The sequence below is a fragment of the Canis aureus genome, chromosome 17 (assembly GCF_053574225.1).
Source record: "Canis aureus isolate CA01 chromosome 17, VMU_Caureus_v.1.0, whole genome shotgun sequence".
Lineage (NCBI taxonomy): Eukaryota > Metazoa > Chordata > Mammalia > Carnivora > Canidae > Canis > Canis aureus.
In genome coordinates this window covers 53,635,126-53,647,262 of record NC_135627.1, presented here as the reverse complement: position 1 = coordinate 53,647,262, position 12,137 = coordinate 53,635,126, and the positions used below count along the sequence as shown (strand labels likewise).

Sequence of the window (12,137 nt, the reverse complement as noted above, 5' to 3'; positions counted from 1 at the left end):
AGCTGTCAAACTTATCACCCACAGGCAAACTAACTCTTCAACTATCTTTGTAAATAAAGTTTTATTGGAACACAGCCACATTTATGCAGTATCTATGGCTGCTTTTGCTTTACAGTGGCAGAGATAAGCAGTGTAGCAGAGACCATATGGCCTGCAAAGTCTAAAATACTATTTAGCCCTCTACAAAATAAATTTGTTGACCTCTGTTCTTGAGGGTGGCAATCCTGATTTATCCATATCCTTCCCACAGACATCTAGCATTGCCTCTATGTACTTGGTATTCAAAAAAAAATTTTTTTTATTAGACTCGGTGCATTGACAAACTTAAAAACAGATTTGGAACTGTGTTATTAGAAGTGATAAGCAATAAAATTACCAAAACCTAGAAAAACACATTAGAAGTCAGAGTATAATGTGTACTCTGACTGCATATAAAATGTATGGGATGCTTATATCTTAACCCTTTCTTTACCATTAGAAAGCCAAAAAGGAGAGATAGTCTCATTTATCTTCTTTTTTATTCCTTAGGGCTATCAGTTCATAATTCCATAAACCATTTCTCACATCCTCTATTTTTTTCCTATCCAGTTGTTTCATTCAATTGCTGATTTAACCAACAAAAATTTATGGAACAGTAACCATATAACTGGTACTATGTTGAGAACTGAAAGAATGAGAATCCTTAAAACATGGTCCCTGCCTATACAGAATATCTAATTTTAGTTTAAAAGACATATTTCAGGGGCACGTGGGTGGCAGCTGGTTAAGCATTCGACTCTTTGATTTCAGCTCAGGTTGTGATCTCAGGGTTGTGAGGTCAAACCCCACCACAGGCTCTGCACTCCGTGTGGAGTCTGCTTTGCATTCTCTCTCGCTCTCCTTCTCCCCTTCCCACTCATGCTCTGGCTCTCTAAAGCAAATAAATAAATATTTAAAAATAAATAAGAGATATTTCAAAAAGGAGAAGCACTATTTAAATAATACCAGTAAATCAACAAACGGGCCAAGTCTGGTATCTATTACTGTCATCTAGTTTCAAATATCCACCAGAAAAAAACAGAGTCCCTGGGTGGTTTAATCAGTTAAGCACCTATTTCGGCTCAGGTTATGATCTCAGGGTCCTGGGATTGAGCCCCGAGCCCCAAAGTATCAGACTCCTTACTCAGTGGGGAGTCTGCTTCTCCCTCTCCCTCTGCTCCTCCCACTCTCCCTGGCTTGTTTGTTCATTTGTTCTCTCTCTCTCTCTCTCTCTCTCTCTCTCCCCGAGTAAGTAAATAAAATCTAAAATGCTAAAACTTCTATCTCAAGACTGTAACATTTAAGTTCAAGATAGACAATAGTTGTATCTGTGGAAAGTTAAGAAGGAAAAAAATTATTCTGCCTCAAAAAGACAGTTGTGATACAAAGAGGAAAGATGGAGACTATTAACTCATGCCACAAATATTTACTTAGTATTTACTATATACATATACAAACATTTATTCAGTATGTATCAAGCCTTGCGCTAAATTCTTGGGAAAGAAAAATAAATAAATAAATTCTTGGGAAAGAATAGTAAGACAGACATAGACTCTTGATCTCCCTTAGAGGCTAACATAAAGGAGGAATCCTACAAAGAAAAAAATACCCTAATAAACATTAGAATCAAACATTCATGTTTGTCACTCAATAATAACAGAAGTTAATAGCTATCGATTTAATAAACAATTAAGTGACTACCACGTGTCAAATAGAGTACCAATCACAGAAGCATATAAAAGTTCTTGCCCAGGGGCACCTGGTGGCTAAGTCAGTTGAGCATCCAACTCCTTTTGGGCTCAGGTCATGATCTCCAGGTGGAGAGATTGGCCCTGCCTTGGGCTGTGGAGGCTGCTTAAGATTCTCTCTCCCTTCCCCTCTGCCCTTCTCCCCCAGCTGGTACTTGATGCCTCTTTAAAAAATAAAAAAAGGAAAAAAATTTTAAAAGGATACACAATCTGTAATCCATGTGACTTCTTCAAAAGGAAGCTTCAAGGTAAAAATTTGAAATGAAAAATAGAAGTTTCTTTTGTTTTGGTAACAAATAAGTACTTAGTAATTTACATGTTTGGTAGGTCTTAGTTTTCATGTATCAATGTGGACTATCCTGAAATATCTATGTGGCTGATTTTCTTACATGTTACACTATAGTACTAACACTAGAAGTTATACTTTTGGGGAAAGTACTGAAAACTAAAAAGGCTGTCATTTCATACAAACTGGGTTTTTTTTTTTTCAAAATGCTTTAAAAATTTATAATATTCTCTTCTTAACATTCAAGTTCTTCTCTACTTTTCCATGTGAACCAGATTTGCTAAAGCAAAATCTGACCATGACCTCTGACTATAACACAATTAATTATAAGATACTATTTTATTTAAGGCACTACACAAGTATTTTTACATACATTTTAATCTTTTTAATCTCCTAAACTGGTTAATGCACATCAATTCTTAGTCCCTGAAGGAAAGTTTACCTGAGAGTTACTTAACATTTACAATTGCAGATGCTATATTTCGAAAACTTCAAAATAAATTGCATCTTTAAAAAAAAGAAGTGACAAATCTCTTCTTCAGCTCCTTGACATTTTATTTTCTACTATTTTCAATAAGATTACTAATATGTCCCACTCCTGGGTCATTTACTTTTTCCCTAAGCTTACTCTTTGTCAGGTATCCATCCATTACTTCCAAGCTCCTCCAAAATTATTATTATCAGTTCTCTTATCTTCTAACTCATCATTGATCATTACCTGGACCAATGATTCCCACAGAAGCAGAACAGGCCATTAGAGACATTTTGAGAATTTGTGAAGACCTTTTGGTTGCAACAATAATTTGGGTGGGAGGGAGGGTATTTGGTGGATGAGCTACTATTCATTCTAGAAGTCCTAAAATGTATGACACAACCTTGTACAACAAAGAGCTTCCTGCATCCCTCAGGATTTTAAAAAAGAATCTACTGGACATTAAAGTAGGTATATTTATGTTCACTGTAGTCTAGAACTTTATGATACAGTATACATAAAATATATCATTTTCTCACTGTTTTAAAGAAGACTGAATTTTTAAAAAATGCAACTTTTATGTAAATTGAGGGAAGATCTCACTTTGTTTTGGTCAAAGTTTTACCAAAAATTGTTAACAATTTGGGAAAAATCAGTTTGTCAATGACAATGGCCCTTACAGTGTCTGAAGTGTCAGTATAATATATTTGAAATCTGTCTACATTTATAGCTGCCACACTCACAGAGATTCTTATTGCAGTTGCTGGCATACTGCACCAATGCAAAGAATATGACAGCAACGGATTACTTCATTATGTCTTCTAATGTATTCATGCTTGAGCATTTAACTACTTGAATAGTAAACATGTTATTTTCTAATAAATACTTCACCTTTATCTTTCAATTAAAACATTATATTGATTTTTAAGGGGTTTTTTTGCCAATAGATTTCATTGCCTATGAATATCATTGAAGGTATTACAGGAGACCTTACAGAATATTTGTTACAAAAAGGAGGCACTAGATTGGACAGGAATCACTTTAGAATCACTGCCCTATGCCCTACACTTTAGTCTCCATGTGACTGGACTACTAAAGATGTCTCCTAACTGATATCTTAAACCCTACAGTACATATCCTCTTCCAAATGAAGTACCTACAGATGTAAAAGATCACCAATATTACTTCTATCTTCAAAATACCACAGAGCTCCCAACTGACCTGGAAATCAGTCCAGTACAGAGATTTTTACGACTCTCCATAAAGAGATTCCTTCTACCTAATAATTTATCCAGTCTACATCACAGACTGAACACTCCACTCGGAAAGCCTTATTTCTAAGAAGTCCGCAAGCCATAGTGGAAAGGGTATAGGGTATAGGACTTGGAATTCTAGGTCTGTCACTTATTATTATTACCCAGGAGAATGATCCAGGGTTAAATTACTTACCACTTTCTGAGTCTCCTCATTTCTTAAGTGAGAATTAAAAAGGACTTTCCTCACAGGGTTATGTTAAGGAATGGAAGAGAAAAGTGGAAGCTCAGAGCTTGCTACTTCAAACTTTTATCTCTTCTGTGTGCTTATCTATTTCAAGGTCTCAGAATAATACCTGGCACCTAGTAGTACTCAAGGAATGGCTGTTGAGAGACGCCTGGGTGGCTGAGCGGTTCAGCATCTGCCTTTGGCTCAGGGCGTGACCCCAGGGTCCTGGGATCGAGTCTCGCGTCGGGCTCCCTGCATGGAGCCTGCTTCTCCCTCTGCCTGTGTCTCTGCCTCTCTCTCCCTGTGTCTCTCATGAATAAATAAATAAATTTTAAAAAAATAATAATAATTTAAGTTTTTAAAATTAAAAAATAAAATAAAATAAAAAAAGGAAATGTTGAATGAAAGCACATTGCTTTCTAAAACCTTCCCAAGCAAGCCCATCTGACTGCTCCAGAAATTTATCTGTTAATCAAGTAATGATGATTGACTGCTCATAAACAGAGTGCTTACTAGAAGTAAATCCCCAGTACCCACTCTTAGGAAACTTTAAAAAATGCTGGAAGGTGGCAGGTCAACATAAAAGATGTCAAACACAGCGTATGACTAGTCAACAATTGGCATGGACAATAGGCCCTGCGCATCTAAAGGCAAGGTATTTATGGATCACTGTGGGCTGGCCCTTCATGGAGTGCCATGTGAAAAAGTTATGTTTCTAGACTTCCTCCAACTAATCCATTCTTCTTACACAAAGCCTAAGAGAGCTTCATAAGGGCCCAATTTGTCACTTCTCTACTTAAAACTCATCCGAAAATGGTACCACTGCCCTCAGGATAACCCAACTCCTTCACATGATTTACCAGATGCTTCATATGTTCCAGTCCTTCCACTCCCCGATAAATCTTTGGGAACTGCAATGATTAATAACGTAGCCACCAGCTACACATAGCTAAGCACCTGAAATGTGGCTAGTCCCAAGCCAGGTGTGCTGGATTTTTTTTTATTCTATTTTTATTTTTTTTAAGATTGTATTTATTTATTCATGAGAGACACAGAGAGAGAAAGAGAGAGAGAGAGAGGCAGAGGGAGAAGCAGGCTCCATGCAGGGAGCCTGACATGGGACTCGATCCAGAGTCTCCAGGATCATGCCCTGGGCTGCAGGCAGGAGCTGAACCGCTGAGACCCCCGGGCTGCCCTGCACAATGCCTTTTTTTTTTTTTTTTTTTTTTTAAGATTTTAAATACTTATTCATGAGAGACAGAGAGAGAAAGGCAGAGACACAGGCAGAGGGAGAAGCAGGCTCCATGCAAGGAGCCCGACGTGGGACTGGATCCCGGGACTCCAGGATCACTCACGCCTTGGGCCAGAGGCAGATGCTCAACCTCAGAGCCACCCAGGCTGCCCCGCCAGACACGTTGCTAAGTGTAAAACACGCACTAGATTTCAAAGACTTAGTACAAAAAAGAGAGAGAGAGAGAGAGAGAGAAAGGATGTAAAACATCTCAGTACGGGATCCCTGGGTGGCGCAGCGGTTTGGTGCCTGCCTTTGGCCCAGGGTGCGATCCTGGAGACCCGGGATCGAATCCCACGTCGGGCTCCCGGTGCATGGAGCCTGCTTCTCCCTCTGCCTGTGTCTCTGCCTCTCTCTCTCTCTGTGTGACTATCATAAATAAATAAAAAATAAAATAAAATTTAAAAATAAAAATACAAAAAGGCAAAAAAATAAAAAAAATAAAAAATAAAAATAAAAATAAAAATAAAAAAAACAAAACATCTCAGTAATTCTATACTGATCACATATCAAAATACTACTGTGGATACACTGGGTTAAATAAAGGTACCCTATTGGGCAGCCCTGGGGGACTCAGCGGTTGAGCCCTGCCTGCGGCCCAGGTCGTGACCCCGGAGACCCCAGGATCGAGTCCCACGTCGGGCTCCCTGCATGGAGCCTGCTTCTCTTCTGCCTGTGTCTCTGTCTCTGTCTCTCTCTCTCTCTAATAAATAAATAAAATCTTAAAAAATAAAAATAAAGAGTGGTCCGGGTGGCTCAGCGGTTTAGCACCGCCTTCCGCCCACGGCGTGACCCCGGGGTCAGAGGATCGAGTCCCGCGTCGGGCTCCCTGCATGGAGCCTGCTCCTCCCTTTGCCTGTGTCTCTGCTTCTCTCCCTGTCTCATGAATATATAAATCTTTAAAAAAATAAAAAATAAAGGTACGTTATTAAAATTAAATTCACCTGTTTTGAGCGCCGCTACAGAGAACTTACAGATGCGTAGGAGGAGGTTCGCATTACTTCCCTACTAGACACTGACTTGCCCCAAATGCTCTGCATTTCGGGCGGAATAAACCAGCTGCAGTTTCCCGGGCCCGCGAATACAAAGGCTGGAGCCTGAAACTTTGTATCCTCTTCCTTGCCCGGAGTTACCCGCCGCTCATTCTTCAGAATCTAGTTTAGTGTTTTGTTTTTTTTTAATTTATTCATCAGACAGACAGAGAGAGAGAGAGAGAGAGAGAGAGAGAGAGAGGCAGAGGCACAGGCAGAGGGAGAAGCAGGCTCCACGCAGGGAGCCCGACGCGGGACTCGATCCCGGGACCCCGGGGTCACGCCCCGGGCCGGAGGCGGGTGCCGGGCCGCTGAGCCCCCCGGGCGCCCCACAGAGCTCAGTGTTTCACCATCCCTTTCTCCAAGGGCCCCCACGACCTCACGGGGACCAAGACTGGGCTGGGGTCGCCCCCCGCTGCGCCAGGACAACCCACCCTGCTTGCGCCTCTGCAAGCGCCCGTCTCCCCGACAGTCCTGGGAGCTCCCCCCCGAAGGACTCGGTGCACCGAGCGCGGCTCCGCGGGACCAACGGGAGGGGCGGGGCAGAGCTGAGGCTCCCGCGACCGCCACGGCCCGAGGGGTGAGAGGGAACGAGGGCGGGCGGGGCGGGGGGGGGGGGGAGTCCTGCGGGAGCCGGCGGCCAGGCCCGGAGAGGGGCGGGAGCAGCCGGCGGGACTCACCAGCCCCTTGTCCAGGTCGGCGTCCGGCCGTCGGGTCGCCGGAGGCGAGTACTCGGCGTAGCGCAGACTCTCGCCGGCAGCGGCGACACCACCGCGGGCAGCCATGGCGACGGGACGCCGCGCGGCGGAAGGGGCGGGGCAGGGGGCGGGGCACGGGCGGGGCCCGGCGCGCCGCGACGTCGCCTACGAGCCGGCCGCAGGGACAAACTTGGTAGGGCGGCGCTGGGTTCGCGGACGCCGGCCCGGCGGAGCGCGGGAGGGCGCGGGTCCCCAGCAGACCTCGACCTCGCCCGGGTCCCGGTCCGCGTTGGCCCCGCGCAGCCGAGCGCCGGACTCCGAGCTGAGGCCCCCGCGACGTGGAGGGTATTTGGTTTGTCGGAGGTTCGCAGGCCCAGAGCCATCGCGCGGGGGAGCCTGGCTCCCGCTCAGCCCTCTTCCCAGCCGAGGGCCGGGATGCAAGCCCAGAGGTCGGGTGTGGGTCTCCTCGGATGGCTTTGCAGGGAGGCTGCAGGGCCTGAAGGCCTGCGAGCCACAGCACGCCTCGGAGCATGCTTCCCGTGAAGGCTGCACTCTCCCACCCCTGAAAGCAATAGAGGTGGCCACTTGCTCATCCCTGCAGGGAGCCCGAGCAAGACTCGAACCCAGGACCCCGGGGTCTCGACCTGAGCTGAAGGCGGCGCTAAACCACTGAGCCCCCCTGGGCTCCCCAAGTAAAGCCTTTTGGAGCAAAACTTAACCCACACATGAAGCCAGTGGAGTGTTTTCCAAGCCCTGGAGCAACTTGGCAGCTCTTTTGTCCCCCCCCCCCCTTTTTTTAAGATTTTATTTACTTATTGATGAGAGATACAGAGGAGAGAGGAGAGAGAGAGGGGCAGAGATACAGGCAGAGGGAGAAGCAGGCTGCATGCAGGGAGCCCAATGCAGGACTCTATCCTGGGTCTCTAGGGTCACGCCCTGGGCTGAAGGAGGCGCTAAACCGCTGAGCCACCCGGGCTGCCCTCTTTTGCCCTTTATATCCACTGTTAAGAGACGCGAGCTGTACCGTATGTCCTGTCATTTTCTAGGCTTGTGTCGCTGAAATACTCACTTAATTCTCCAAAGCTCTCCTTAATTGTGGAAGGGGAATACCATTTGTCCAACATTTTGGCTCAGGGAGGTTGCACGGTAAAATGAAGACAACTAGGAGGGGGGGAGAAGGATATGGAAGCAGTTTGGCATTCGTTCATCCATTTATTTGTTCAGTAGGCATTTATGGAGCACCTGTTGGGTCCTATGCACTATGCTGGGCATTGGGCCTACAGTGTCAAGTAGACAAAATTACTGATTCCTGGGCAGCCCAAGTGGCTCAGTGGTTTAGCACCTGCCTTTGGCCCAGGGTGTGACCCTGGAGACCTGGGATGGAGTCCCACATCAGGCTCCCTGCATGAGGCCTGCTTATCCCTCTGCTTGTCTCTGCCTCTCTCTCTCTCTCTCTCTGTCTGTCTCTCATGAATAAATAAATAAAATCTTTTAAAAAATTACTGATTCCTTGCATTTCACATACTATGGGAGGGTTCTGGTGTCCCCTAGCAGCTGGCTCCTCATGGTCACAGGCGACCAGCCTAAAGCAAACAAGCAATTAGAGCAAGACCCAAGTCAGCCCCAGCTCCTTTTAGGGAAGTTGCTGCCCCTGCTCCAGAACTGGAAGGAAGTTTCCAGAGCAGAAGTTTGGAAAAGGGAATAATGGGGCAGTGGGGAGAATGGTGACTCTGTGGGGAGGTGGGCTCAGCAGGATGGTGCCTCAAGTCAAACCCCAACCTAGTGAAAGCAGGTTGCTGACTGCTTGCAAACTTCGCCTCAGTTGCACTGCGGCTCGAGCATCTGCTCCTACAGCAGTAGCCAGTTTTAAAGAAAAACCTTCCACAAAGACTATCAGTTCTTAGCTTTTGGTTCTTGGCTAAGGTCACCCTCACCCCCTAAGGAAGGATGGAAACGAGAGCAATGAAGTCCTCTCTCTCGTCACACAGATCTCATCCTCATTTAGCTAAACTCACTTCTCTGGTTTCCCTGAGAGTGAAGAAGAATGCTTTTGTGAAACCCAAAAGGGAAGCCACATTAGATTTTCATCTGCCTATTTTGATTAGCTACACCATTTTAGAGACAAGTTACCTGGTGTTCAATAGGCTTTGTAAAAGAAAGAGAGTGGTAATGTGTTTCAGTAAAAGATGTTTTAAACATCTGTTGTTTAAAAAGACTTTTGCAGGGGGATCCCTGGGTGGCGCAGCGGTTTGGCGCCTGTCTTTGGCGCAGGGCACGATCCTGGAGACCCAGGATCAAATCCCACATCGGGCTCCCGGTGCATGGAGCCTGCTTCTCCCTCTGCTTGTGTCTCTGCCTCTCTCTCTCTCTCTGTGACTATCATAAAAAATAAAAATAAAAAAAAAAATAAAAAGACTTTTGCAAAAAAAATTTAAAAATAAAGACTTTTGCCCCCCGACCCCAAAAAATGACATTTGTGTGCCTCAGTCTCCTCATCAGGAAAATGGAAGATGATAATGGAACTTCTGTGTAATAAATGAGTCGACTTAAAAAAATAAAATAAAAGAGTCGACTTTTGTAAAGCTCTTGAAATAGCACTGGATACCTTATAAGTTCTCTGAAAGTGTTAGTTACTATTTTCTATATATGACTCCTTTCACCTCTTTCCTGTATATTTTCTTATTGCTGCCCCCTGACAATGGTTGTGTTTGATCCCCAAGGGGTTGTCTTGTCTTTGAAATGATAAAATGTGACTAGACGTTATATAATGATAAAGTGTAATTGTGGGGAGAGAACAAGTTGTTTTTATGAAAACTAAATTAAATGTTTTGGAAAGGCTTAATTAAAGCAAGTATATATATATATATATATATATATATATATACACACACACATATAGTTTAAAAAGCTGTTGAATGGTGATCATAGGAATAAAATCATAATAATTGAGTGTGATTCTACATCGTTTGTTTTTTAAAATGTTCTGTTCTCCTCTATTTTAAACAAATCCAAATTAGGAATCATATAGGATAGATTATCAATGTGGAAGAAATCTGAGGCCGAGGACCCACATCCAAATAAAAGACCCTGGGAGGCCTGGATGGTTCAGCAGTTGAGCATCTGCCTTTGGCTCAGGGTGTGATCCTGGAGTCCCAGGTCCAGTCCCACATGGGGCTCCCTGCAGGGAGCCTGCTTCTCTCTCTGCCTGTGTCTCTGACTCTCTCTGTGTGTCTCTCATGAATAAATAAATAAAATCTTAAAAAAAAAAAAAGGCCTTGACCCTACAAATATAGAGTACATAAATAGATATAGTGTGTGTATATTGTGGTATTAAAATATCATAGGGAGTAGGAGGAAGGGTGTTACTAGGAACAAAAAATTTAAATAACTCCATAGTAACCAGGGCTTGGCTGGCGCAGTTGGTAGAGCATTTGACTCTTGATTTCAGGGTTGTGCGTTCAAGCTTCACAGTGGGTATGGAACTTGCTTAAAAAAAATTTTTTTTAAACACACACACGAAAAAAAAAAAAAAACCTTCCTTACTAAGAAACAGTGATTTGGTTTTTTGTTTTGTTTTGTTTTTTTGTTATTTTATTTTATTTTTATTTTTATTTTTTTTTAGAAACAGTGATTTGTAAGTGATGTTTTAAAAAAATAATATTTAGGGGCACCTGGGTGGCTCAGTTGGTTGATAGTCTGGCTCTTGGTTTTGAGTAAAGGACAGGCAGGGCTAGGTAGGGAGAGATACATAGGGGGCATTGTGATGAGGCTCATGGAAATCCCCAAAATGCTGACATGTAAGGAAACCAGAGATAAGGGAACCAACCCAACCACCTGCCCTAGGGGTGGGTGGGGAGGCTGTCTTTTTTATACAATCACCTGTGATCAACAAAGAATAACCAGACCCTAAAAAGAAGTAAGCCATTAAAGAGGTTATCACCAGTCTTTACTCAAACCAAGACATCCTAAGAATGGATAAGGCTCCCTGGTCAGTTCTAAAGAAAAGACTTGTCAATGGAGGCCCATGCTGGCAACCCTGTCCGGACCCCTCTCATTCCTGAGAGCTTTTTCTGTATCCTTGCTTAACCACTTTACTCAGTCTCCTTTGTCTGCGACATTCATTCTTTGACTCAATGAGACAAGAACCTCACTCTCCCACCTCACTTAAAGGCCGAAACCCGGGACTACTCCCACCGAAGGGTGAGTAAAAGCAGACTCTTCTTTCCTGGGAGATGACTCTCCCTTGGATAACCTCTTCTTTTAACAGCAAAACCAGGCACCTGTCGGCCAGTTAAAGGCAAATAGCACGGCCTCCTGTTTTAAGACTGAGTTGACAGGCTTCTAGAGAAAGCTTTGATCAATCCCCCTTCCTGAAAAGAAAGGAATGTTGGCCTAAGCCTACCCAATTCTGCTTTGTTCATTGGTTTTTCTTAAATGGCCTTCTCCTACCTTTGCTGGTAGTAGGGCCCTTCCAGTCTCCAATGATCAATATGCCCTTTTAATCAGGGATTTATTTGAGAAAGAGTATTGCCTATGTAGATATAAGACTTTTCCATTTAAAAGTGTCTTTCATGAGGGATGCCTGGGTGGCTTAGTGGTTGAGTGCCTGCCTGGATGCCCTAGGCCATGCACAGGAAATGCCAGCTTGGTTGTATATGAGATTTCTTTAGTAAACTAATTATCAAGATGCCTGGGTGGCTTAGTGGTTGAGAGTCTACCTTTGGCTCAGGGTGTGATCCCGGAGTCCCAGTTCCACATTGGGCTCCCCATGGGGAGCCTGCTTCTTCCTCTGCCTGTGTCTCTCATGAATAAATAAATAAAATCTTAAAAAAAAAAAAAGTGCCTTTCATGAGAACTTAGTTTAGGAAGAACAACATTTTCCTCATTTTTGCTGCCTGGTTTAAGACATATTTCTCTGTTAGGTGTAATTTAGTTTTAATCACGGCCAGGAATTAAACCCAAGTTATCGGCGAGCAGGATTACAGCGATCTCTTTCTATGATACTTTGGAAACAGCCTGATGTTTCCTGGGCATTTACTCCCCTTAGGATACTTTGGGCATTAAGGAGTGTAATTACCTCCTTACACACCCCCAGTCAATTCCTTAATTGG

At 43.9% G+C, this 12,137-nt stretch overlaps 1 protein-coding gene across 2 annotated transcripts in view; it reads right to left on the bottom strand.

The window, feature by feature from the left end:
• DNAJC15 (DnaJ heat shock protein family (Hsp40) member C15) overlaps positions 1–7,146 on the bottom strand; it is a 79,081-nt gene extending 71,935 nt beyond the window's left edge. For both annotated transcript variants that reach the window (XR_013355931.1, XM_077855553.1), the window contains exon 1: positions 7,009–7,146. Coding sequence is in view for 1 of the 2 variants with exons in the window: in XM_077855553.1 (XP_077711679.1) it covers positions 7,009–7,113 (105 nt within the window). In the remaining variant the exon portion in view is untranslated. The remainder of the gene's footprint in view (positions 1–7,008) is intronic.
• Positions 7,147–12,137: the final 4,991 nt, after the last annotated feature.